This window comes from Mauremys reevesii, linkage group 19 (assembly GCF_016161935.1).
Source record: "Mauremys reevesii isolate NIE-2019 linkage group 19, ASM1616193v1, whole genome shotgun sequence".
Lineage (NCBI taxonomy): Eukaryota > Metazoa > Chordata > Testudines > Geoemydidae > Mauremys > Mauremys reevesii.
This window is the reverse complement of record NC_052641.1, coordinates 16,833,391-16,861,270: the sequence shown is the minus strand read 5'-3', so window position 1 is coordinate 16,861,270 and position 27,880 is coordinate 16,833,391. Positions and strand designations below refer to the sequence as shown.

The 27,880-nt window shown below is 41.8% G+C and overlaps 1 protein-coding gene across 14 annotated transcripts in view; it reads left to right on the top strand.

Annotated features, from left to right (window-relative positions):
* Positions 1-27,880, top strand: part of AK8 (adenylate kinase 8) — a 104,843-nt gene that overhangs the window by 60,700 nt on the left and 16,263 nt on the right. For 12 of the 14 annotated variants that reach the window (XM_039506663.1, XM_039506661.1, XM_039506670.1 and 9 more), the window contains one exon: positions 2,469-2,610. In XM_039506663.1, the coding sequence (XP_039362597.1) occupies positions 2,469-2,610 (142 nt within the window). Of the gene's footprint in view, positions 1-2,468; positions 2,611-6,381; positions 6,458-12,992; positions 13,186-27,880 lie in introns of all 14 variants that reach the window. The other 2 variants (XR_005589926.1, XR_005589927.1) reach the window with 2 other exon arrangements.

Genomic DNA, 27,880 nt, shown 5'->3' with positions numbered 1-27,880 from the left:
TTTCTTTTGAATTTTTGCTTTAGGGCTTGGGGGTTTTCCCTCCCACTGTGCAAGAAGCAGAGACTTGGCACCTTAAATCTGAGGATCCCTGAGATCTGCTGGAGGCTTGGGGATGCTGTGTACCAGCCTGTTCCTCTGTACCATCTTCCAGGCCTTATGCTGCTCCCTCTATTTCCCTAGTCACCTTATTGGAGCCAGCGAGAGCTCTGGCCAGCTGCTGCCTCTGGAATCCTGCATGAAAGGGTGTTCCACATCAGTAATGGGGCTCCAGTGAAGAGTCAGGCCAGTATCATTTAATTCCTTTATGAAGTGGTGGTGAAACATTTTAAGGAATCTTTTAAAATTTCCATTGATATGAATTGGGCATCTGTGTAAACCCATTTTGAAGATGATTACTGCAGGCGTCATGAATATCAAGACAGAAAGTCCAGTCCTCGAGCCAGAGATGCAGGGAACAGGAAGAAATTTCCATCGCTTCTCTTTAGCTGAGTTCTTAATTTTTGTCCTGGGCTTTTTCAGTTTTGTGTTAATGTGTGAAACTCCTGGAAAAAATAAAGAATTTATCTTTATTTCCTCCCCCCCCAAAAGCCAACCAGTGTCTATTCCTTGTGTCTCTGGATGCAGCTCTGATCGTCCTCTTGTTATATATATCATCAGTCTGACAATATGGCTGCTTCTATCTTCATTCTGGCATTTTACAGAAGTGATTGTGATTTTGTCATTTTACATGGGATCAGGTGACTGGAAAATATTATATTCCATTGCAGTTTTCTTTTAGCAGATGCTTTTTAGAGAAGAGTACTATCCTTAACTTGTTAGTGTGAAGTGCGTATCCTCAATTAATACACTAATCAGTTTTCTAATTAATTCCCTATGGTTTTCTTTAATTTTTGCTGGTACATTGAAGCCTGAGAGCAATTCTGTAAACTCAGTGATTCAATTCCAAAAGGAGAAGTGGTGAATTTCATGGCTGAGGGTTGAAGGCTCTGAAAAATGAGAGAATCAGCATGTACTGGTGCTGGAAATGGAGTGGCAGCTATCATAGATTTACAAGAGTGAATAGAAACAAGACTTCCCAACAACTAGGACTGAAGGGATTTTTCCCTTGTGGATGATGTTGAAGTTTTGGGAATAGAAATTGGGATGCAGTGGAGATTCCATTCTTTAAAAATCGCTAGAAACATGGACTATTCAGTGTGTCCTGCAGTACCCAGCACTTGTGATAGTATCATGTCAATGGTAACATACCCAACTGAAATACAGGTGTGCACCTGTCCATTTGCTGCAAAGGTGAGTGCCAGCATTACAGATCTGAAACACATACTCTGGTATGAAAACTTCCCATTGTACTGTTGTATGCAAATGCTATGGCAGGGCGAATAATAAAATATCGATGTTCCATGTTATGGATTTATGTGGCAATCCATTATTTTTCTTTGTTTCCAATAGGACCCCTAATGTACTAGACACTGTGCAAATACAAGAGGAGGCACTGTCTCTGCTTTTTAAAAATTGTTTTGGATGTTTGCCCATGAATGACTCCTAATGGGTGTTTCTGATCATGCTCCCTAACCACTTCCATGGGGCTAGTTGGGTATTTGCTTCTAAACCGAATACATTAGATCAGCCTTTGGAAATTTGGCAATAGTCATTGTTCAGTCCACTAATTTAATTCTTCAGTAAATCAGTAGGAATAAGCAATGATAATGGAGTATCTTGATTGAAGTAGTTTAGATTATGAAGGGTATAGTGAAAACTGATCCATCCCTCCATTCTCCTTTGTCCTATAAAATTAAAACAAAGGTTTACTTTGTTAAATAACAGCAGTTGTGAAACCGATCAGAGCCTTGTAAACAGAAACAGCAACAGAGGCGCTAGAACTCTGCAAGCTGAGGAAGACAACACTGCAACAGTTTACAGTTGTATCACATTTGGAAATTTATCTTTTGGTCAAAGACTAGAAAATAATAATTATTTTTACAGGAAAGCGTGAGGCCAAAATATACACTAGGCACTGCTGTAGAGGAGCCACTATGATCTGCTATGTTAAATATGTTCAAATACTTATATATTTTTTTACAAAGTAGGTATTTATTCCAATTTACATCATTGCCTGTGCAGGGCTTATGTGGGCATGTCACACAGTAGAGAGCTAAAATATGGATAATCTAGATATACATAGCTAACTGTTTATGAGAAAAATTACTCTGCATGCTTATGTAGGCAGTATTTATTATTTATATTGTGATTGTCCTGAAGGCCTCAACAAGTTTGAAGCCCCATTGTGGCACTGTACACACACAGTAAATGATAGTCCCTACTCAAAAAGCTTACAGCTTTCAAACATTCATAACTTTTTTGTATCTAAATTCACGTCACAGGCTAACAAGAAGCATTCTGCTGTCTGCTTAGTGCTGAGATTTGACAAACAAAATAAGGGTGGGCTTTTTTTTTTTAATCCTCTCCAGTCCCAGACAACATCGTTTTAAAGTTACTGGCAGATCGTCTCAACAGATTAGACTGCATGACTGACGGTTGGGTGCTACATGGTTTCCCAAAAGACTTAGATCAGGCAGAACAGATGGAAAGAGCAGGAATTATTCCGAACAGGTAAGACTTTAAAAGATGTTTTAAATAACAATATGTGTTTATTTGTTATTCTTACCTACTTTAATCAAATATGAGAGATAAAAAAGTCTGATTCTCATAGAAGCAGTTGATTCCTTTTATCCATTTTTTCTTGGCTCATTGAAGACTCCATTTTTGTATGGGTAAATGCTCCTTCTTTAGGTGATCCACTTTTTTGATTGAGCCAGGAGTCTAAGGGAAGGATTTTCAAAAGAACTCGGGTCCCACTGAAGTCAATAGGAGTTTTACCATTGATTTTAGTGGGAGCCGAGTTAGGCCAATGATGAGGGCTTCAGAAAATCCCACCCTGCAAGTTTAGAGAAGATACTTATACTAGGTGCGTCATTATTACTTTGAGAATTTTAAACCAGAGTCTGGCTATTATGCCAGTTATAACAGACTCTAGGACTTTGTACAGGAATGAGGGCTCCCCTTCTGAGTCATCCCAATGACAGGTGCTTGAGCCCTGCATAAAGATGCAGGATAATTACTGTGGAATCATAGTGACAGATGAATGTTGTTAACTCCAGCCAGAGATATAAAAAGGGTTTGGAGCTTCTCTGTTAGAGAGAGAGAGGCTAGAACAGAGATGTCCTACAGGGAAACCCTAGGGACAGCCAAACTTGGGGAGCAAGCTGAGGTTGAGATTTGTTTTGTGATGGTTTATCATGAAAGCCAGACCCCAAGAAGGGGTTAAATTTGGACTATATGCAGTGCGTATATTTTGTTAGAGCTGGGTGTAAATTATAGCTGCTTACATCTGTGTAAGTGTGATCTCCTAGAATTATATTAGTATGGCTGGGACCTCACTATGAGATCAGTGTCTTTTTGTTTTATGTGGAATAATGAAAGACAATGTGATGTCTGTATTTGATTTTAGCTTATTAAAATAATGTTCAGGAACATGGCATAAGGGACATGAGTTCTTGGGGCAGAAACTACTTAAACATCATAAAAGAACTGTTATAACCTCTTGAGAAAATAATATATGGCACTCTCTGGGCCTGGTCCACAGAGGATGGGAGTCTGTTACAGCTCTCAGCTAGAGGTCCTGGCTATTCAGTTTGAGCTGTTAACATTCCTGCTTTCACCTCAGGAGGTCCATGGTTCCAGTACTTTGGTATTGACCAAGATGGTGGCCATCACAAAAGCACTCATTAGACATTCTTAGCTCCTACACTTCCAGAGCTAACCTTGAAAAAGGAAATTCACATGCAAAAAAATGTTTAACACAACACTAAACTGGCAAAATCTCTCCTTCCCCCAGCTGTTTTTCCATATGGCTGCTATCCAAGGCTAGGATAGGTGAAAGGGTAGGATTGAGTTGGGAGAGGAGGTATTGTGGATGTGGCACGGAAAGAGAAGGGAGTGTGTTGTTTTCGTATAAAGTCTTTGGTATAGAAACATTATTGAAAACAGATATTTTTAAAGAGAAACCAGTTTCCTGATGACTTGAGATAAAGAGGAGAGGATGCTTAAACCTGTGTTAGATTAGGTTAAACAATAGCATTTCCTGGAAGGTGCATTCATAAACAAAACCAATGAAAGGACTGAGACTGTATACATGACCATAAGTAAGGCTACAACTTAGTTGTGAGTATTTTTAGTAAAAGTCATGGACAGGTCATGGGCAATAAACAAAAATTCATGGGCCGTGACCTGCCCATGGCTTGTACTATATACCCCTGACTAAATCTTAGCTGGTGGGTAGTGGTACTGCTCTTGGAGGCCGGGCGGGGGAGGGGGCTCCGTTTTGGGGGGGGGCAGGGCGGCCACTGCTCGGGGGCTGGGGGGCTTGGTGGCCAGCGTCACCAACTGCTGGGGGCCACCAAGCCGCAGCTGCTACGGCTGACCCCGGTGCAGCCCACCTGCCACTGCTCCCGTTGCCCCCAGGACCTTTACCTTGGAGCCAACTGCACAAGCCACTGCTCGGGCGGTCCCCAGGGCCGGCTGCCTGGGGCCGCCCCCTGACGCTGCTCCAGCCACACACACCCTGACCGCTGCCCCGGGGCCACTCCAGCAGCACCTGGCTGCGGAGCCGTTCAAGCAGCAGTTGGTGTGGCTGTCCCCGGGGCTGCCTGGGCCAGCTGCTTGGGCAGCCCTGGAGTCAGTCACACTGGCTGCTGCAGAAGTCACGGAGGTAGCGGAAAGTCACAGAATCCATGACTTCCGCGATCTCCATGACAGACACTGAGCCCTACTTATAGGTAGATGTATGCATGTGAGTATTCCCATTTAATTCACTGTGCATGTTTGTAGAATCAGGGCCTAATAATGCACATAACAGTGGCTGGTGTATAAAGGCTTAGATATGAAAATTCCACTCTGATCCATGCACTCAACTCCCATCGGCTTTAATAGAAGCTGCATTGTATGTATTTCAGTACAGACTTTGGCCTTTTACTGTTTTACACAGGGGTTGAAGTAAGGGACAAAAACAGATATCATGCTAACCTGATTGATTTTGGAGTTGATTTTTTTCCATGAAACTGAAGTACCAGGTATATACAGAAAGAAAGAGAGATTATAAACAAAGGACATATAGCAGCACGGAATAGCAGGGCTGTAATTTAGTTTCTCTTGTGATGCTAGTTATAAAACACTATCTGCAGTGGTGGTGTTTTTGACATCAGTAGAAAATCCGGATAGAATTATAGCCTTGAAATCAATCTGGGAATAGAATGCAGAAATCTATAAATCAGACACAAAACAACCTACAAAGTCTCATTTTAGGAGGGCTCTGTAGATGAAATTAAATTAAAATAAATTTACATATATATCAAGTTTATTATTAAAATCTAGTCACATCAGTAAACAAAATTATTTGTGAAAGGGTACGTTACTCTGTGTTTTGAACTCAAAGTAGACCTCTTTGGCTGATCAGAAAACAGAGTTATTGTCTGGTTGTCAAGTCGTAAATCTGTTCCTTAGAGCTAATAAATGGTTAGTGTTCAAATACTATGTTTTATCAGACTCCCACCACATAAACCTAGTGCACATAATACTAAATTATACACCATTGAGCGGGATCAGTCTCCTGACTCCTCCATCTTATGGAAAGAGAAACAAACCTAGTAATTGATGGAAAAAAAGAAAGAAAATAAAGTTATTTGAAAACAAACAAAATGGGCTATAAAGTTTGTTAAAATGTAATAATAAAAAAAGTGCATACAGCATCCGCCACTGCATCCAAAGAACTGCCCTAGAACAAGGAGGAAAATAATTCATTTTCACATTGCAAATCTAAGGTATTAGATTTTTTTTTTTAATTAGTATTTACCATAGAGCAAGACTAGCCTGCAGACTGGTGCAGGGAAACCTGTATTCTATCAGACAGCTATGTCCTTCTGTAGCGCCAGTCTTTCTGTACTCTGAGAACACATGCGTTGCCTTCTACATTCCTCCTTATGATGCCGTTATAGCTTAAGTGGACAGGATCCTAATCGTGTTGAACTGTGGCAGCCTTTAGGGCAAATAAGAAGCTGAATCTATTAGTGGTGTCTCAGCCTCCTAGTAAAGGAAGACTGTTAACCCCTTAGAGTCTGCAGTAAATGAGAGTCCAGATATAGTTACAGGTTAGCATCAGGTGCTCAGGACTGCTGGTGTTAAGGGTTCAATGTAGTCCTTTATCAAAGCAGGTGCAAATGTCAGTTCTAGCTCTTGTTCTTGTTCTTTTATTACTCAAGCTAAAATAGAAAGTAGATTGTACAACTCTGGATGTTTCTAAGATACAGTAAAACCTCTATGAACTAGGTCTTGGGCAAACAATCTGGAGAAAACCACAGGCCAAATGAAAATATCAAGTTTGGATTTTCTACAAAAGTACACAGTGAGTAAAACAGAGCTACAGCTCTTTGCCACACTTACAGCTGAAATAAAGTTCACCAGCAACAATGTAGGCTATTACTATTATATATCTCTAGTTATTAACTTCAGCTCTCAACTGGTGCACAGCTTGTCTCAGTCAATTCTAAATATAATGACAGTGATCACAGGCACATCAACTGAGTGTATGAGAGCACATTTGTCTACAAACTGACTGCATTTGTCTGTGCTTGCTAAGGAATAGAACTTCCCATTTCACTGAAGACGCACTGAAAAATTGCTTTTCATCATGAATATCATATATTGATTCAGTGTATATGGACTCAAAAAAAGTAGCATAAGACCCTTTAGCTCAAGACCCAATAAGCCTGTATTATATGCCTGTTATCAATGCCTTTTTCCCCACCCTTCAAAACTGGTAAAACAACCCCTCTTTTTGTTACCTTATTGTTATTGATCATACTGTAAATATTGAGGTGGTAAGTCAAAACCCCTGTATTCTACCATTCATAACTTTCCTAATAATTTATTTTTAGACTATATCTTTCCATGCATGGACTCAATCAAAAAAGATCTGTTTTTATTTATTTAAGTTCGAGTATAATCCATAATCCATTTGATATATCTGAGCGAGAGGAAACAAATTTTCAGCATTAAACACCATGCTATTTTTATGCTAAAATATGATTCCTGATACAGTTCCTATTGGCATGTTAGCATCCTTCATTAAAGATGTGGCTTCCCTTTCATTTCTGCTGTTGGCTCTGTGGGAAGCATGCAGGCCAAGCCAGGTGTAGTGATGCTCTAAATCATGCATCTCCTAGATTCCCTGGCCATGCACAGCTCCCTAATCTGGGCTGCTCACTTTTTGTGAGCTCTAGCTCTTTGTAAGTCCCTGAGAGAAAGGAAGTTGTGACCACCTTGTGCCACTGCACCCTCCCTCTGGTGGACTTTCTACCACTGGTGATCCTGTGGTCTGGTTTATGTTGGCAGTTTGTTAAAGTGGCTGAGAATGTGTGTGCCTTGATACAGTCTCTCTCTCTCTAATGCTTCCACCACCATGATCAAGTGTTGGGAGGTCCCAGTGCAAAGTTGGTGACTCATATATGTTGGCAGTCCAAAAGCCACCAACCTAGATCACATGATAAAATCTGGAGGAAGAGAGTGGAATAGCATCAGATATGTTGGAACGCACATATGTTGCATAGCAATGTTGAACATCCGAGAAATGTGAAATGATGTCAAAGCCATCAATACATAACGTTCTGCTACACTGATAGCGGATAAATTACCTTTATGGTCACTTATGCCACCACAGGATATGACGGTGGAATCTGCTTGGCATAACAAGTGGTCTGCGACGACAATCATTAATCACTGTCTTGTCACCAACCCAACCATCTGTCCACCAGGTTTTGACCTGTCAAGGCACCTGTGGTTATCTCTGAACCAGTTTCGAACAGGACACGGCAATTGTTTGGCTAATCTTTTCTAATGGGGTTTCTTTAATGACCCGTGATGTAGATGCGGTCAACTTAAGACTATGTTGCATATCCTTGATGGGTGCCAGCTGACTTACTTTGACAGTAGGCTACTGGCTCTTTACCTGGCTGATGATGCTGCTATCAAATGGCTGGGCACACTGCACCTACAGAGAGAGAGAGAGATTTATATTGCTATTATATTTATCTGAATCAAAGATCAGAGCCCCATTGTACTACACAAGTAACAAAGCTGACAGTCCCAGTCCCTGCCCCAGAAAGCACACAATGTCAGATAGGACACAACAGGTGAACAAAATAGACACATGAATTCAGTGAGTTGGAAGGAGGAGCTAACAATAAAATGAATAGAGGTTTATGGTATACTTCACTAAATTCCCAGTTGTCAAATCCCAAAGTTTTTTACCAATGCAGAAAACACTTTAAAGATGACACTAGAGAGTTAATTTTGGAGATCATATTGCTTCTTGATCAGACTTCAAAAGGATGTGGCTGTATCTACAGTTAACGTCACTTTTATCTAATATTTTTAAACTTCTTTTTCATCTGATTAATAATAGCCTGTATTCCAATAACTTAGAACAAGGATAATGTTGTACTTATTTCCTAAAACAGAATCTGGGAATATATTAAGAACAAAAGAAAAAAAATAGAATGCAAAACAGGGATTTTTTTTTATCATTTGGTCTTTACATGGAGCTTTCATATTTCTGCAGCTGATCCCAATGTGGATTAGGGATAATAAACAGCCTATTAATGGAGGCCTGAACTAGGAAATGGAGTTTGAATCAGCAGCAAAATTCAATGGCTGGCGAAGGTTAATAACTCCATTACTACCAGCTCTATTTTTTAGCCGTTTGAAGAGCTAGGTGTTAGCCTTATCTTACTCCTCGTTAATTGAGCTAATAGAATCCCTGTGACCCTACCATGCTGCCATTATCTGAGAGTTTACCAGACATGGACTAGAATACTTATCACTGAATATGTATTCCACAGATGCATTTTCTTTATCAGAAGAAATATTTTTGTTAAAGATCAGAACTTCAAATTCTTTTTTTCTCAACGTTTCCTTGCTACCCTCTGTAGCTGTCATAGATATGGAAATGAAGGTAAATGACTTAATATCTTGCTTTGTTAATGAGGAAAAAGGTAAGTCCCCAAATAGTTGTATCGAGAATCCATAAAATGACCCAATTATTCTGGCATGGAAAGTGTTACAAGGGCATTTTTTAAAACATGGGTCTAATTTAAATGCTGGATTATATGTGTTTACCATAGGCATGCTTTTTAACTGATGATATACAAAAATCTGTGATGAATGACGGAGAGGTCAGTGTTATAATTTCTCTTCCGATTTGCTCCTCATTTTCACAAGAAAAACACAGAAAAAAAATTAAAAAGTTTGGTGATCAAGACATTTAAACCAATATAATAATCTTCACCAACATCAGGAATACAGAGAGAGCGATTGTGAACAGGCACCTTTCCCAAACAACTTTTATAAACACAGTCCACATACTATACAAAGTCCAAACAGATCACTTTACTGGGCTTTGGCTTTATCAGTACAATAAGAATGATAAAGATTAGCACAACCCTTTTCCCCAAGTTTGGCTGCTTCCAGGGTTCCTTACTCAGCCCACACTCTAGATCCTCTTTTCCTAGAAATCTGCTTCCTCTTCCTTTATATCTGTGTTAGAGATTGGGGCATCTGTCTCACTGAGTCAGCAGACCCCGCATAATTCTTTTTCAACAAGATCAACAGCTGCTAACTGTGTGTGATATTTCAAGCAAACACTGCCAGCCTGTTACATACATATGTAACATATTTATATATTGCTGTATACATTGCTGTCACATTCAGGGATTCCTTTAGATAAACAGACCAATTGCATTCACAGAGGCAGCTCAGTTGGATACTTTTTGGCACCAACTAATCCCTTATATAGGGCCCTACCAAATTCACAGTGGATTGTGGTCAAGTTCACGGTCATAGGATTTTTAAAATCATAAATTTCATGATTTCAGATATTTAAATATGAAATTTCACAGTGTTGTAACTATAGGGGTCCTGACCCAAAAGGGAGTAGTGGGGGTGTCAAGGTTATTGTAGTGGGGTCATGGTATTGCTAAACTTATTTCTGCGCTGCTGCTGGTGGCGGCATTGCCTTCAGAGCTGGGTAGCTGGAGAGCGGCAGCTGCTGGCTGGGAGTCCAGCTCTGAAGGCAGCGCCACCACCAGCAGCAGCACAGAAGTAAGGATGGCCTGGTGTGGTTCTGCTACTGTTACTTCTGTGCTGCTGCCTGCAGAGCTGGGCCCTTGGCCAGCAGCCACCATTCTCTGGCCGCCCATTGCCACCCTTACTTCTGCACCGCTGCTGGTGGTGCTGCCTTCAGAACTGGATGCGTGGCCAGCAGCTGCTGCTTTCTGGCCATCTGGGTCTGAAGGCAGCGCAGAAGTAAGGGTGGCAATACCATGAACCCCCTACAATAACCTTTCAACCCCCCATCAACCCCCTTTTGGGTCAGGACCCTCCAGTTTGAGAAACGCTGGTCTTCCCCGTGAAATCTGTACAGTATAAGGTAAAAGTACACAGAAGACCAGATTTCATGGTGGAGATCAGATTTCACAGTCCATGACGTGTTTTTCACAGCCATGAATTTGGTAGGGCTCTGCCTGTATTTAGTGAGGAGAACTGCACCCAAACCCCTTAACTGGCAGAAGTAGCTCCTTGCCCAGAGAGGTGTGGATTTCTGTGGCCTGGATAGCAGAGGGGAATCTATTTTTTTCCACTCCTTGTCTCACCCTGGCTTCCTGCAGACTTGGCCACCTTAGTAGGAGACAACAAGTGTGTGGCAAGAGTGATGCCTCACACTCAGCAATGAGGAACAGTGTCATAAAGTCATGGAATTTAAGGCCTGAAAGCATCATCATATTATCTAGTCCGACGTGCTGTGTATCACAGGCCACCAGTACCACCCAGCACCTGCACATTAGACTAAGGTATTGCAGTCCCCAGGAGACTGTTATTTTGTGTCACAGGGAGAGAATAGGCGAGACCTAGTTACACCAATGTCTGAGGCCCCTGCAATAGCAGGGAAATATTAAATGAGATATACCCAGATGATCCTGGCAAGTGACCTGCATCTCATGCTGTAGAGGAAGACGAAAATCCTACCAAGTCACTGCCAATCTTATATGGGGGAAAATTACTTCCTGAGCCCACATATGGCAATCTGCTAGATCCTCAGCATGAGAGCAAGCACCAGGCAGCCAAGCACCGGGGAGAGAGACTGCTCGGTGCCACCTCAGCCCACCAGCCCACCTCATCCAGTGTCCAAGGGATCTTTATTACAACAGAGATGCATGTACTTAAATGAGATGATGATGCACCTCTAGACCTGACAACCCCCCTTGCTTTTGACCTTTCCTTCCTTCCTCTTTCCCCATCCACTGCCAAGGATCAACCTTCTTCACCAGAGAACATTTGGAATTGTCTCCCATCCTCCACAGCGTTTCCTCCTAAGAAAAAACCACAGGCAAAGAGAGAGAAAGGTGGCAAGGGTAGGAAACCAGTCAGAAAGATAATGCCTTCATCCTCATAGGAAGGGAAAGTCTTCTCCTCCGCTTTGGCTCCTCTGGAGACTGCAAGACTCTTTGACTCAGGTGACTTGGACCAACTGATTTTGAAGATTGCTAAAATGCTGGAGATCGAGGAGACAGACAGCAAGTCACTTGATGCTCCCCAGAGAGACCCCCCTCTAAATGAAAAAGCATAAGGGAAAACAATCGACTCTAATTCCTGAATCTTTAAAAGATAATGTAGATTCTAAATGGTTCTCCTCAGGGAAGACGAGACCTGCTAGCAAACTTTTCTGAAACTTTATGAAGTCACAAAGGATAAAAGGATTAAATTTTGTTCTATCACCTCTTCCCTTGGTAGAATAACACTAATCCCAGTTGAAGCTATTTCTCCCAAGGGAACCAGTGGATAAAAAACATCTGAGCATTCCCCCGAAAAGAGATTGATGTCTTTTCTGCAGCTCTTGGTGCAACTACTGTATGACTAACGGGGCTGGCGCCCACCTCTTGCAGGTGCCTGCTCTCTGGCCGATATGTGCCTGCAATCACTCAGTCTTGAATGAGGTGGCACCCCCCTCTCGCAAGCACCCCTCCCCGAGGCCAAGTAACACACACTGTCCCCCCTTCTGGGGTATGCAGTCTCTAGTTCTTGTTCGTGGCCCTGGTATGGGGCTGTAGCGCCAAGGCTTCCTCTCCAGAGGCACTGCCTTCTATAACAGCCCACCAGGGGCCCATGTTGGTACACTCGGTTGGTGTCCTTTCAGCAGCCCTCGCCTGGGCTCAGTCTTCAACCAGACCAGCAGGGCCATCATGGTACCCTCACCTGGTCTGGCTAGGTTCTGGGCTCAGTCCCCTGGGCTCAGCCAGCCGCACTGACCTGTCCATGGTCCTGCTGCTCTTCTAGTTAGCCAGTCCTCCATTTTTGAGCTCTAGGCAGCAACTGACTGCTCTGTCTCTGCTGCCTGGTTCCTTTTATATGGTCCATCTGGCCCCTGGTTGGTCTCTCCTGCAGCCACTCTAGGCTACCTTGAGGACTTCTCCTTTGCTCTTTGCTGGGGTGGGGGTGAGACAGGGCCAAGAAGCCTCCATCAGGGAGCCTCCAGACCTAACCCACCATGTCACACCTGTGCTGTCACCTTCAGGGCCTCTCTATCCTGGGGTAAAGCCATTAATATGTGTTCAGAATCTAGAACCAAGCATAACAAAATCAATAGAGAATCCCTTTCACTTATGGAGGATGCTGCACATGTTATCACGAGATTCACCTCTTGTTCTTGGGTCTGTTCCAGTGTGGCTAGGGGGCATAGCTGGCTTTGCTCATGGGAGGCAGATGCTGTTTTTGGAAATTCATCTGATACAGGCTCCCTTTGATGGTAATGGAAAAGCAATGTGTTCTTATTCAACTAGTCTAATCATCTGATTTGTACTTTTCCTCCCTTAACTCTCCTTGCTTAGGTCAGCAGAAAATCAGGACAGACAGAGCCAGCAAGTGTACTCCTAATAGCTCCTTACCAACCCCACAGAACTTGGTTCACCGAAGTCTCCCAGTTTGCTCCACATTAATTTTGGTCTCAGTGACTTTTTGACTCAGAATCCAACGAGATGCCAGTATCCCAAGATGTTATTTTAGGCATCGTCATTTGAAACAGTAAGTCCAGGCTGCAAATTTCAGCTGAGCTTACTTGCTACTTTTAACTAGCCAGTCTCAGTTAAGTTTGCTGTATGCCCAAAGTTGTCATGTAGCATCACTCCATTTCCTGAAATGTAGCATTGATAGAACTGACCGACTAACATAAGATGTATTGAAGTCTTCTACTGTGACAGATCTGACCATTTCTTAGAAAAACTAGGCCAGCAATTTTTAAGATTAATTTTTCATCTTTAATTTCCTCATCCCTTCTAGAGTTAACAAAAATATCTGATATTTGCTAGTCTGATTGTAGATGTTTTAGGAAGCTTTCAAAGGAAGCAACTGGAGGCAAGAATTGACCGGGGCCAGAAATTTTTTTGGCAAATAATAATTGGGATGGAGAAACATCAAATGTATTATGATGTAGCATTCTAATCTTCTGGGGACTGATCCTGCAAGAGACCAAATGCTCATTGACTAAGTTGATGGGAATTTTGTCTCTGTAAGAACGGTGGGATGAAGCCCATAGTAACTGAGAAACAGTAGTAGGACAAGGAAGGCTATCCCATTAGTTTCAGCATATTGGACTGTTGACATTTTATCTTTTATCTCCAGTGTTTGTGCTAGAAAAAGTCTGGTGAATATTATTCTGAGTAAATGTGGAAAGGTCGTCCTTGCTTCTGGGTGGGTTAAAACTTAGTTTATGAAAGTCTGTTACTACGTTTGCTGTCTGCCTTTGAGGGCACAAGGGCAATTACTTTTGAAGCAACTACATCAAAAATGTACATTACCTTTGAACCTCATGGCTGCCAGCTCCCAGAACTTTGGGAATAAAAACATAGGGTCAGATTCTGCCAACTGTACTCATCTTGAGTAGGACCTCGAATCCTCCTTTGTAATCAATGGGACTACTCCTAGAGGAAGGCACTACTCAAAGCGAGTAGTGCTGACAGAATCTAGGCCATAGTGAAATCCACCTACAGAGCAGGGAATACGCAGCTTTTACTTAGGATCCTAAAATTGTCTGTTTAGAGCTGAAAATTTGGAAAGATGAATGCATCCTTCTGCAGCAAATACAATTCAGATGGGATGGTTAGAACTGTCAAGTGATACTGCATGTTGAATGGAAACTAGTTTGTTATTACCATGAGGATTAACAAACCTAATCTACATTAAAATACCAATGGATTTACTGCTGTTTGCCTTGCAACAAGATATTTGCTCAGTATTTTCTAGCAGGTAAATGCAGGATAATTTAAGACTGAGGTCAGAAATGTAATATCGTTACAGCTGTTATTGTAGGAAAGATATCGTTGGAGCATTTTCCCCTTCTTACAGCCTCATTGGGCCTGACTCTTGACTACTTTGTATCTCATGCGGTCACTTACACATGTAAACTGCCACCATTCTAATTTGGTACCATTTCACACACACTTTGCATAGGTGATGCAAGATGCAGGATTGTGATATGTAAGTCTCATATTTTCTGTCCTTAAATGCATTATATTTACAAGTTCTCTATTAATGCTGTTTTTCTCTCTTAGTATGGCATAGGCTGAATTTTGAACCAGGTTTGCTTCTTTTCCATACAGACCTATTTGTTTCCGAGAAGCTTATGGGCTTCTTAAAAGCAGTGTCACACATTGTACAGATCAGCAAAACGGAGATAATTAAATTACCTTTGGATTCTAATTCTTATAATATGAACTCGGATAAATATCCCACTAATGTGTGTGCTTGTAGTCTTGTTGTAGCCTTTTTGGTCCCAGGATGTGAGACAGACAAGGTACAGAAGATAATATCTTTTATTGGACATACACTGACCTGAAAAAGAACTTTGTGTGTAGTTTGAAAACTTGTACTTTCCACCAACAAAAGTTGGTCCAATAAAATATATTACTTTACAAACCTTGTCCCACTGATATGTACTAAATTAATGAGTCTGAGACATCTCACAGGACATCGGGTTAATGTTTAGCAGAGAGCAGACCACAAAATACTTGGCATTTGATTTAATTATTGATGAATAAATGTCACCAGTGTTAGTAAATATAAGACCGAACAGTTAACAAACTAATTTCCAGGCTAAGGACAAAGGACCAACTTCCTCCTTAGTGTAACTGCAGTGAAGTCAGTGGAGTTGCAGTAGACAATAATTCAGCCCCAATGGTTCAAAAAACAGAGAACTTAAAAGAACTGTATTTTTCCTCAACCATATCATACTTTGGGAGTCTTCAGATTTCACTTCAATTCTCTGTCTTTCTTAGTGCTATGTAATAAAGCACTGAAATGTTGAAGCCTGCATTACACTTAAGGATTTTTGAGCTCAAATACAAGTTGCAGGTGTTTGAAAGCTTTTAGAGATTTTTTTTAATGCTCTTTCCCCTTCCAAAAAAAGACAACTTTAGGACAGAATTCTTTCTCCAGTTACACCTGTGTAACCTCTGTAACCAGGGCTGCATACACATAACTGGAGCAGAATTTAGTCATTAGTTTTTATAGCTTCATCACAAATGTAAATACAGCTTGAAAACACACTGTCCAGTTCTTTTAACTTCAGTTTGAGAACATTACTAGAAGTTCAATTATAGTGACATACAAGAGCATGATGGTTTGAATTCCTGCATGTGGTATTGAGTTTTATTTATTTTTAAAAAAGGAGTTGTAAATAAATTTCTGGAATGCATCCTGCTCACTGGCTTTTAAAGAGCATTTTATCTGTTAGACATGCTATCTTATACGCTGAGTCTGCAATCCTTACTATTGTTTGAGTAGCAGTTACTCAGGTGAACAGTCCCATAAAAGTCAAAGGAACTTGCCTGAGTTAAGGTTCCAGAATTGGGCCCCTAAACATCTTGACATGAGAAATTTTGGACCAGATCAGTTTTCAATCTGTCTTTTGTGCACCCTATTTCCATACATTTGCATTACAAACATGTGGTGTTAAAAGGTCCAGCTTTCAAACCCTCCCTTCTAGGAGTACCTCATGTTAACTTCCTACAGTTTGTTAAGCATCATATTATTGTGGTGTTCGGTGTATGAGAGCTCTATCTTCAAGCAGAATGATATTTTAAATTACTGCCTCATGGACAATTTCTGCCGCAGTTCCTATGTTTCTCACAGTGTTACCTTCCTCTCCCCCTACCTGACCCTGCTATAGATTTCAACTGTTGTTTAACCTGGTTGATGTTTTGTCTATATTTGCTTTAACCAGATGCCCCTCTTTGCTTGCAGCACTGGGACTTGTCCCCTCTCTCCTATCAACAATAATTAGCCTTGTAAGACTAATGGAAGAAATCGTGTCTAATTACCCTGTTGAAGGCCCAATTATGTTATTAACATTCGTGGGCTATAAGCTAATGATGAAGAGAGCCTCTCATTTGCATAGCATTAAGGTAATTGAGCTGGAAGCCATGGGGCAGATAGTGGTGATGATAGCAGGATTCTGTTACAGAATGGATAATGATGACCGGAGCAGGACGATTCACCTGACAGGTTTATTAATTAACAGCTATCTGATTACCTAGAAGGAATGGCAAGTGGCAGCCCTTCTGAAAGGCTTGCTTTCTATTTTTTTAATGAAAGATGCTGTATCAGTGCTAATATTCTAGTGTAATTTATGGTAATGACAGAGCAAGCCCTTCATTTGAGGCCTGTATAGAAACCTATTCTGGGACCAACCAGCCCTAGCAAAAATGGCTTATGATTTTTCAATCCTTCTAAACATACTTTATTCTGCACAAACAAATACAATGCCAGTGACGTTGCTTAAGCTATGTGCACAGTGCCCTTAGAATATTTAACAATTCAGGATTTTCTGGGAGTTTTACCTTTGGAAAGACTGCAGCTTTTGGCTCTGTAAAAGTGTTGCCTTGATTATTGGTTTCAGAGTGCGAATTCTTGTGATTTAATTATTGTAAACCTGAGGCTCTGTGGATTGGCCTGCTTTGTATAAATTGGGAGAGGAGATGACCTTATCCTACATTTAAGCATAGATACAAATGGTTTCACAAAGATGCTGAGCCTTTAAAGCATGTGGATTTTCTTTCTTTAGAACATTATTCAGGGTGAAAATCTGCCTTTTTTTTTTTCAGTAGCTTTCAAATTCTGTCCAAACATAGATTCATAGATTCAAAGGCCAAAAGGGATCATTTTTATCATCTAGGCTGACCTCCTGTATAACACGGGCCATAGAACTTCCCCAAAATAATTCCTTGAGCAGATCTTTTAGACACACATCCAATCTTGATTTAAAAATTGCTGGTGATGGAGAATCCACCATGACTCTTGGTAAATTGTTCCAGTGGTTAATTACTCTCAACTTTAAAAATTTACAACTTGAATTTCCAGTCTGAATTTGGTCTAGCTTCATCATCCAGCCACTGGATCTTGTTATACTTTTCTGTGCTAGATTGAAGAGCCCATTATTAAATATTTGTTCCCCATATAGATATATAGGCTGTAATCAAGTCACCCATTAACCTTCTCTTTGTTAAGCTAACATAATGTCACTCGCAATAAGGACTGGAGGTAGACCAAAGAAGTAGTACTGACCACCACTAAATTAGATGGGAACTCGGAGGGCTTCCATTTTAGACTTTTTTAAAAGGAGCTGTATTCTCTAAGCACTTTTTTAAATTAAAATTAAAAATTGCTCCAGATTTAAAGTTAGTCTTGTTATAGCTCTGTCTCCTATTACAACCGTATTTTCTACTTTTACCAGTTGATCCCTTCCAGAGGAAGTCTTCTAATTCTCCATCTTTCAGACTGGAAAATATAAGAACAAGCCCAAACCTAACTTCAAATACCAAGTGTCCCTCTATCTGAAAACAAGATCAGTTCTGCAACCAACCAGTCCCCTATCTTTCCTGCTAGGCTTTAAAAATTCATGACGAGATCTTGTTAGTCTCCATTGGACTAGCTGATGTCTTTAAACCTTGTGAGCTCCAGGCTTTCCCCAGTGGCTGAGTTACACAGTGCATCCTGAACAGCCTCTGACTGGACAAGTTTCAGAGAAGATTGAAGATTTTAAACTTTAAGCCCCCAAAAGCCCTTTTGTCACTGAAAATGGCAGTAAACTAAGAAATTATATGAGGCCTGATTATTTGGGTCTCAGTAGTAATAGGATTAGGAAGAGCAGGAGATGTATTGACAAAGTACCTTCTCCATTATTTTACTACTGCAGAACATTCTTAAATCAGAAATTCTCCTTGGATTCTGGTTATGAGATTAGTTTTTTTTTGGTAAAAGGGAAACAAAAATATCCAACCATATTAATCCAATTTGGAGTAACACTGGACTTTCAAGCTAATCTGGGCTGGTTCTGACATTATAAATGACCACTGAGGCTGACTAACTGGTCCACTGGATGCCTCTGTAATGGGTCTAAATCATTAGAGGAGCTCATGATGAAAAGGAGGAAAGGAAAATGCCTGGATAACTAAAAATGAAACAAATGAGCTTGCAAAGAGCTCTTAAAAATGGCTAACAGTCTGATCATTTTATCAGTGGTTATGACTAGCAGCTGCAAGCACAGAATAAAAGATCCAACTGTTAAAATGCATTGGGAGAGAATCCCTTTCTGTAGTTGTGCACACGTGTGGGAGATGTGAATTAAGAGGTGAGAAAAGTGTATATGTAACATTTACAAGGTGTTTTTTCCATCTCCTCTTCCTGGCATGTGATGGTACAAATCCAAATGTCCATATCTGTGTGTAAATTACATAAAATGGTTGTTCAAGGATCACAATATAATGAGTGAGTAGTGGCTTAGCCTGACTTTAAACCCAGAATCTCTCTAGTTCTCATTATCTTGCTTTAATCACTAACCTGCACAGCCAGTGTTGGATAGAAATATCTTTACTATATAAATTAGTTTTCTTATAAGGCATTCTGTAGCTCACTACAATGGCTTACTGTATAATGTAGACAAACATAGCATCAAGCCAAGATTTGATAGATCAGGAATTATGTATTTAATTCAGAGTTGTGTACAGAGTGCTCATAAAATCTTGATCATGATAGAGGGGCCAATAAACATTTGGGAACATAAATATTTCTGTAGGAAATGGCTTTGTGAAACATTTAGTTGTTGAGTAATAAGAAGAACAGAGAAAATCAGATGAGTAGAAATCTCTAGGTACTAATCTGATGTGTTATATATGTTGCAATGATAATAATATTGAGAGAGAAATTTTATGGGACTAGAGGCATCAAATACATAGAGCCCTGCACTTTTTACTAATGTCTTCATCTCCCTGTACTTCACCCCACGTACAAGAATAGCACTCATTGCTGCCCCAAAATGTGTCTTTAAAGGCAGTATGGTAAAGGATAAGGTGGGAGTGCTAACTAGTCACTGCTGTTTCCATGACCTGGGACAGAAAATCTGGAGTGAGGACAAAAGCCCCATGAAAAATCTGAGCTGCCTCTGGTATTTGCACAAAGACAGGCACAGCCCTGATATCTTAGACAGGAGAAGGAAGAAGTCATGATCCAGAAATGCTGTCCTCAGTGACTGGTGAATTAAAGAACCCTCTCCTCCTCCTGACTGACATAGTTAAACTGACCTAATTTTCTAGTGTAGACCAGGACTTATTCCCATAAGGGAAGGGAAATAAGCTCCACTGGTATAAGGCTTCTTTATGCTGGTATAAGTGCACCCGCACAAGGGCTTGTACCAGTATAATTATTTAGGTAAGGAAATCACACCCCTAACTGAAATAGTTATATCAGTACAAATACTGTGTATCATTCAGGTATAATAAATAGTCCAAAATAGAAACAATGGAGGCAAAATACGGATATAGATTTGTATCTGCTGCTCATAAGAAATCTTTTTCTTTTCCAGGAGAAATATTTCAGTGTGTATGGTTTCCTGGAATATAGCCAGATAGCAGAATATACTAGATCAGAAATAGTAAATTCCCCAGGATCCAGGCCATGAGGTGAAGTGAGTGAATTAGGATTTGGAATGAGCCCTTCATCCATTAGGTGATGCAGTGACACTGGTAGATGATATGAAGGTTCCCATGATAGATACAGGAGAGCTGTGTATCAGTATAACCTGATCTTTCTGATTCCTAATGGAAGAAAAAGAATAAAAGGGGAAGCAGACATGACCTTGTCACACTAGGGTAGAGATCTCCTCTATAATTTCTCGCTGTTCCATGACTTCCACTGGTGATTAGAAAGATCAGATAGGCCTAGACCAGGGGTTGGCAACCTCTGGCACGCGGCTCGCCAGGGTAAGCACCCTGGCGGGCCGGGCTAGTTTGTTTACCTGCCGCGTCACCAGGTTCGGCCGATTGCGGCTCCCACTGGCCATGGTTCACCGTCCCAGGCCAATGGGGGCTGCGGGAAGCAGCACAGGCGAGGGATGTGCTGGCTGCGGCTTCCCGCCGCCCCAATTGGCCAGGGATGGCGAACCGCGGCCAGAGGGAACCGCGATCAGCCGAACCTGTCAACGCGGCAGGTAAACAAACTGGCCCGGCCCACCAGCGTGCTTACCCTGGCGAGCCGCGTGCCAGAGGTTGCCGACACCTGGTCTAGAGTAAGGTGATTTTGATCTCTCCAGGTTGGGCCAAGCAATGCTTCCAAGAAAAATTGCCCAACTCCCTCAACCCCATCCACCTCAAACTGGAAAAGGCCTGGGGCCCCAACTCATGTTCATGGGTAACAGTCCCTTTAGCAAGGAGTCTGTCATTCTTTCTGACTTTCCTTGCTCCCAAGAGGAGGATCTAGGCTCTCTCAAGGGCTGGATATGCCTTTGAATTTCATCTCCAGTTACATACAGGACAACAAAAGTGACACACATCAGTGCAGTGTAAGTCTCAAAAAGGAGCACTATGTGGAAAGAGGGACCGATCCCCCCACGGATTGGGAGGTATTATGCACAGCAGTAACAGTTCCCTAATAAAGGGACCTGAAGAAAATAACAAATGAGATTTGACTTGGCAAAATACAAGTTAATGCACGTGGGGGGAAATAATGTGAACTCCTTAGTGAGGCAAACTCCGACCGATGTCAGACATTTGAACTATTCCACTAGGAGACTAGCTGGCATTGTGGGGCTTCAGTTAAAGAACAGAGGAGAGTGATTCTGAGTACACTGTGGAAAGCAATCTACAAACATCAGGCAGTATTTGTTACAGGGGAAGGTCTGCATGGTAAAATAATAAACACATGAGAATTTCAGGGGAAATGATGCTTTGTCTTTCTCTCTTTCCCCTTCCTCTCAGCTTTTCTAGAATGTCCATTATGCTTGTGTATAGGTACTGATCCAGCTAAGCAACACCGAGAAAGATATTTTTAAAGAATCACTCTTAAATATTTTAAATGACCAAATCGTAGAACAAAACATTCTGGCAACACAACTAGCACTCCTGTCAGTATGTGGGCTGAAAAATAAGAAAAGAGCCAGTAAAAAAACCTCAAGTTGGGAATAGCTAATTGGGATAGAAGTAATGTTTTGGCTTCAGATTTTTCAGGGCTGTAGAGAAAAATAGAATAAGATTAGAAAATATTTGTCCATCTTGTATGACAGATGTGGAGGAAAACGCTGTCGTTTGTTACATTTCTTTTTTCCTCCTAAAACAGCAGCAGGAATGAGCTGGCAGGCACAGAGAAATGCAGTTAGCAAGAATAATGGGAGTTGAAAGCTTGACCTTTGGTGATGGAAATTTGATATGAAAAAAGGGCTTTTGATAATTTCCCCATCCAATCAGATAAGGGAGACATCTTGATCCTGTTTCCTTATTTGCATGCTGACTGATCTCATTTGAAAACCCAATCATTCAGAAATATTGGCAAGTCAACAGAAGTGTTACAAGTAAGGAGCTGTTTTATCTGAAAGGTCTGCAGGATGTCATCTTCTGTTTTCCACTCCAGCGGGCTGATCTCTTCTTCTTGGTTCCATGTTTTTATTGGCAGCATGAGTCGAACATATTAAAATGCAAATAGCCATTTCCATACTGACCCAAAATATAGGATTTTTTTTATGATTGATTGTATCGAGGGCACTTCAAAAACAACAAAGAAAATGATTTCTGCAGTGCTTCTTATTTCATGGCACTGTCATATTCTGATGTCTCCTGTCAGCAAGCATTGGCAGAGAGCAGTTTCTGTGTGTGTCCCACTTCCAACTTTCCCTGATTAGGTTGGAATCTCCAGGGCTACTTGTTGATGCAGTTTCCCATTTCTGGGAATGGTGTGTCAGGTCATTTAGCTTATGTCTAAAGAGTCTTGGAAATTTCCTTCCTTGGATGTCATAAGGCATTGAAAGAGTAAAATTGATATTTAATGTATCTTGGCAAGTTGCAGATCTGATTACCCCAGTAATGGGTTTAGTTCCAAACCTACCCATAGAGCTCCCAGGCTTTAAATTGTATCTTAACTAGCCAGCTGATAACCTAGCAATTCAGATTTCAAATCTTAGGCACTGCCCCCTTAAGGGAGTTTAGCTCCACCTTTATTCTCCCAAATAAACAGGCTAACCAGGCATTTTTCCCTAAACAAGCAATTGAATTTCCATTCTACTCAACTAGGCAGTGGGGTTAATGGCAAACTTTCCTGTGTTGTGTAAGTGGTATCATCATTCCTTACTCCAGAGCCCACCTGCTTAGTTAACGACGTAAACCTAGGGCTTAACTTGCATCACTCGACTGACCCAGAAATTGAGGATAAAGTAACCACTTCGACATTGGCCTGTATTTAAATATCTCTGACTAAAACAAATGGTGTAAAGTTTTCTTTGACATAGAGCCTTGCTAACTTCAGTGAGGCTATGGGTGTGCAAGCCAGCACAGAATTTGGCCCTATATACTTAAAAGAAAAGTCAGCTGTTATATTAAAGTCTGCCCTGCAGTTATTTAAATCAAAGCAGCAAATGAAATCACTAGAAGGGACCCCAAACATATCTATTACAAAACAGGAGAGCACTGCTCTATGTCTAGTCAATGGGTTTGATTTGAGACCTCCAGATTCTAATAGCAGGTTTGCCCACAAATCCATCGGACTAAATAGTGAGTGTACAGCCCTACCTCTCCAAACAGTGATTCTGAGTGCTGCCTGCACACATCAGAACATGAATCTGGTTCGCTTCATGGGCTCAACATTCCACTTTTCTGGGTTGCTTTAAAAAAGTATGATTTATCCAGTTTTTCTGCCAGGATCTTGTTCCATCCTCTCTTACTCTTGCAGGGCCTTTTTTGAAACGCCCCTGTACATCAGTTCTCCTTTGCCCTGCAGTGTTGGAATAGAGTTCTTTTGATTAAATAATCCATCCTGAAATACAGATCTTGCATTTTCAATTGCAAATGTAAACTCCTGAATTCACTGGTTTTTGGCTGCTCCCCATTTCTCTAGCCCCTCAGCTGTCTGACACTTTGATTTGTCTCTCTGTAATAGTATCTCTCTGGGGCTGGGTAATGGTTAGTGAAAATGCTTTGTAGTTTCATTGGCAAGGGGAATGAGACATTAACCCAGGAGCCCTCTATCACCCCACCCTTGCTCTTGCATTGGCATATTTTGGCCAATATTTTGGCTTTCCAGTAGGAACATGTTCAGATCCCTCTACCAAACTCCACTGGGTGTCCTATGTCTTGTGCCAAAGACTTAAATCCCATTTACACTGCAAAATAACCATGTTTAAACATGGTTGTGGCCAAATTGTTACAAATTTTACTTCTTTTAAGAATTAGACTAGATATTTACCAGGGTATTAACATAATTTTTTCTGTCTGCACAAGCAAGGAAAAAGCATATTATAGCATGTCTTGGACAAAACCATGTTTAGAGGGTATTTTTGTAATATAGATGGGGCATAAGGTAGAACCTCCCAGTAAAGGTAACCCATATAGTTGGAGGAGTATCCTGAGGAATTGCAGCATTGCATTTCCCATCTCCAGCCAGCTTGGGGAGTGAAGGATCAAGTTAATGTCAAAGTCAAATTCCACCAGACATGGTATTACATTGTACAACTGCTAGACCACCAAGCAAGCCTGAGTTCATTATATCGAACACTGCATACTATGGGTCCTAGATTGATGTGACCAGATTGTAATCCCAGCAAGAACCATCATATTCTGGTGCTTTGAGCATTGGTCAGGAAATCAGGAACTCCTGTGTTCTAATCAGGCTGTGCCTCCGACTCACTGGGTAGACATGAGAAAGTCACTTAAATGCTCTTGACCATTGGTTTTCAAACTAGGGAGCGCAACAAAGTTATTAAGGGCCGCGAGGTAGGGGGCAGAGCTGCAGTGTGCCAGGGCAGGGCAGTAGTGGAGAGAGCACACAGAGAGTACCTGGGGTGGGTGGGGGAACACAGCCCACTCAGCCCTGCCCCACCACAGCAGCAGCTTGGTCCTCTCCTGCTCTACCTCTTACAGACTGCTGGGAACTCCCTGCATGCCCTCCCTGTTGCTGCCCTGCCCAGGGCACCTGGCCAGCTGCAGCCCCATGTATTTTAAACTCCCTGGAGCCTGCAGGAGCGAGAGGCTCTTGGCGAGGTGAGGGAGGGAGCGGATCCCTGATCTGCTCTGAGCCACACTGCCTTTGGGCTCCAGCTGGGGTCCCGTTGCTACCCTGGGTGTGAGCCACCCAGGGCCTTTAATGAGTCACTTTCTGCCTCAGACAGGCGGGAGTTGAAGGGCACAGCAAAAGAAAAGTTAGGGAACCTCTGTTCTAGACCTAATACCGAGGTGATGTGTAAGGCAGTGTAATTTATGTTCCCTTACATTCCCTTGCAGAGCTGGCTGGCCTTGCAGGGACCAGGATCCAACCTTTCATGAGAAACTCCCCTCGCTCCACAAGATGTCTCCTCAGTGAATGGATGTAGAGGGTCTTTCTCCATTCTCTCATATACTGAATCAGTCTTCTGTTCTGTCTTTATTCACAGACAGGGCGATCCCGTCGTTTAGAATGTTCCTTTTTACCTCCATGTGGTGTCGATTGTTTGTAGTTGGCTTTGATGGTTTTCCATTGACTATTCTGGGATGGGGCAAGGGTAGGCAGTTGAATAATACATTACATCATCAGCTAGCGAGGGAGGGGTGACAACTCCCTCTCACTTCAACAGGTCTCACTGAGACATATGATTCCCTGCTAACTAACTTATACTCCAAGACCATAAGGGCATAATTTTCAATATAGGTACATTATTCCTTAAATATTACCCATAAACACATCTCACAATAATTATAGGTATTAATAAGTTACAAGCTTTCAGTAGAGACCTCACAAGTTACCCTTCATGGATAATACCATGAAAATGCTGTATTCAGTGTAGTGAGTTTGTCAGGTCTGAGACAAGAGCTGCTTGTAGAGAACAACGACTCCTTTGCCTATTGGTACCAACAATGGGGATCTGTGTCCTGGGTTGGGGTGGGGGTTGAGAGAGACCCACACTCATCTGGACTTAGCAGAATGTTAGAGGAGGAGTCAGTAAGGGCTCTCTCCTGTGGGTTTGTCTGTGGGAGGAGATGATCCAGACCATAGTAACTCACAGCGGGGTTGTAAAAATCATGTAGTTAATGTTTGCACTGCACTTAGAAAATATAAAACATTGAGAGATGTCTATGCTACAAACCTAAGTCAACCTATATTAGGTTGACTTATAGCTGCGGTGGTGCATGTCCACACTACCCTCCTTGGGTCAGTGGTGCACATCCTCACCAGGAGTGCTTCCACCGACCTAAGAGAGACAGTGCAGGGAGCTGACAGGCTCCTGGCAGGCTTCCCCCCACCACCACCACATTCCCCAGAGGGAGTGGAGGAAGCTGCCTGGGGCTTCTCCACTACCTTCATCCACCCCCCCACTCCTGCCATGAAATTGACAAGACAGCTGATGTGTGTTGCCCTAACTACACCAACATAAGGCTTATGCCTCTTGTGGAGGTGGAGTTATGATGTTGGTGTAGTAGGGTACTTACATCGGTGGCAGGAAGGCTGTAGTGTAGACACTGACATAATTAGGTCAACATAAACTGCCTTATGACAGTCTTCCTGATTAGGGAAAAATTGACATTAGCAATCCTTGTTATCTACTTACAATTTTGCTTATGTATTTACCTGGCGTTTTATTTAGTGGCATCAGTTAGTACCAATGATTTCCAGGCCTAGACACCAAAATAAAGTGTGAGAGATCCCAGGCTGATTGGGCAAGGGGTGACAAGGGTGACATTGGGCCCATGGTTTTGAGTCCAGTGTGTGGATTTGTGTGAGAGAGTTCCTTGACTTGCCACTTCCTTGTCTGTGATTTTATGTCCATTCACCAGAAGGATTTAGGACGGTAACCACTAATATCTTCAGGAATATAGGGTGTATGTGTGTTTATTGTTTTGGTTTTGTACTTTTCATTTTATCAGAGAAATGTGCCTGGTTTTGATAGAGGGCTGCAGTAGCCTGACTGATAGGCGGTAAGTGTTTTAGTGGATCTGTTTAATCAAATCCAGTGGCCTGTCAGCTGGGGGAGGGGGTGCTTTGTAACAGCAGAATTGGTAAATTCCCCCTTCTTGCAGAGTAATAAACTGAAGTTGTTGGTATGAGTAGCTAGCACAACTCAGCAGCTCTCTAAATTAGACATAGAACATTCTCCCAGATGGGAAATCAGCCTCCTTCATCTCCCATGTATTTCACAATACAGAACCATGTAAGTTAAAACATGATATATATTATCTGTGATAACCATAGCAATTCAGCTCTTTCCTGCTGGACCTTTATTTATTTATTTGTTTAAATCAAACCCTCCCTCGCCCCCCCAATAAATAAAAAGGACTCAAGTGTTTAGTTTCCTAATATTTTGTCTGCGGTGAAGTCAGCATAGAAAATTAGTGTCCAAAAAGTTGTAAAACAAAAGACTATCCTATGTTTCGCCTTTTAATCATGTAATTGCTGAGTGACATTTAACTCTAAGGCTTTAAATTACTCCTTTGTCAGCCAGCCTTCTCCTTCTGCCCTTTCTCATCCCTCCCACCCCCTCCATCCCCAATCAGCCTGCTTTTGTGGAGTAGTGCTTTAACTACACTGAAGTTTGGCTGGGCTTCTACATATTACAGCAGCAACACGAAAGCAAACAATTGAAGTATTTGAGAACAATGAAATATGCATGGCTATCTGTGACAGCCCTATAAAGCAGGGCAATTAGCCGCGTAATCCCAGAAAGCCAAGGCGACCGGCAGCCCACGGTTCCCTATTAGTTAAATGCTTTTTGTACGTCCTCATCCCATCAAATCAACTAACACTTCCTTTAATTGGTTCATGAATTATACAGCTCTGCCGCATTATAATTTAATCACCAGTAAACATTCCTGGGGCCCACTGTAAAGTGTATAGCGCTCATTAATTCGTTAATTTCAGCAGATGGAAGGGGAGATTGGATGAACGGTGGCAGTACAGAGCGCCTTGGGCAATGGAAGAAGGAAAAAAAGGTGGGGGGCCGTTTAGGTTTTTTAAGGGCTGTCAGAAACTCAATCTGTGAGCTGTCAGCAGCTTGGACCCATTTCTTACCCCTCCTTCCCATCCCTTCACCCCACCCACTGCTGAAAGTGACTGACGGATTCATATGGAGGCTTGTCAACCCGTCTTTAAACATCAAGCCAGCGGGTAAACCGAGCCCAATGTAAATTAATTCTTGTCTTACGGGCCCCCCTTTCTCTGTCCCCATGAATATTTCATGGCGGGAAGCATAAATATTAATTCTAATAGCTCTGCACAG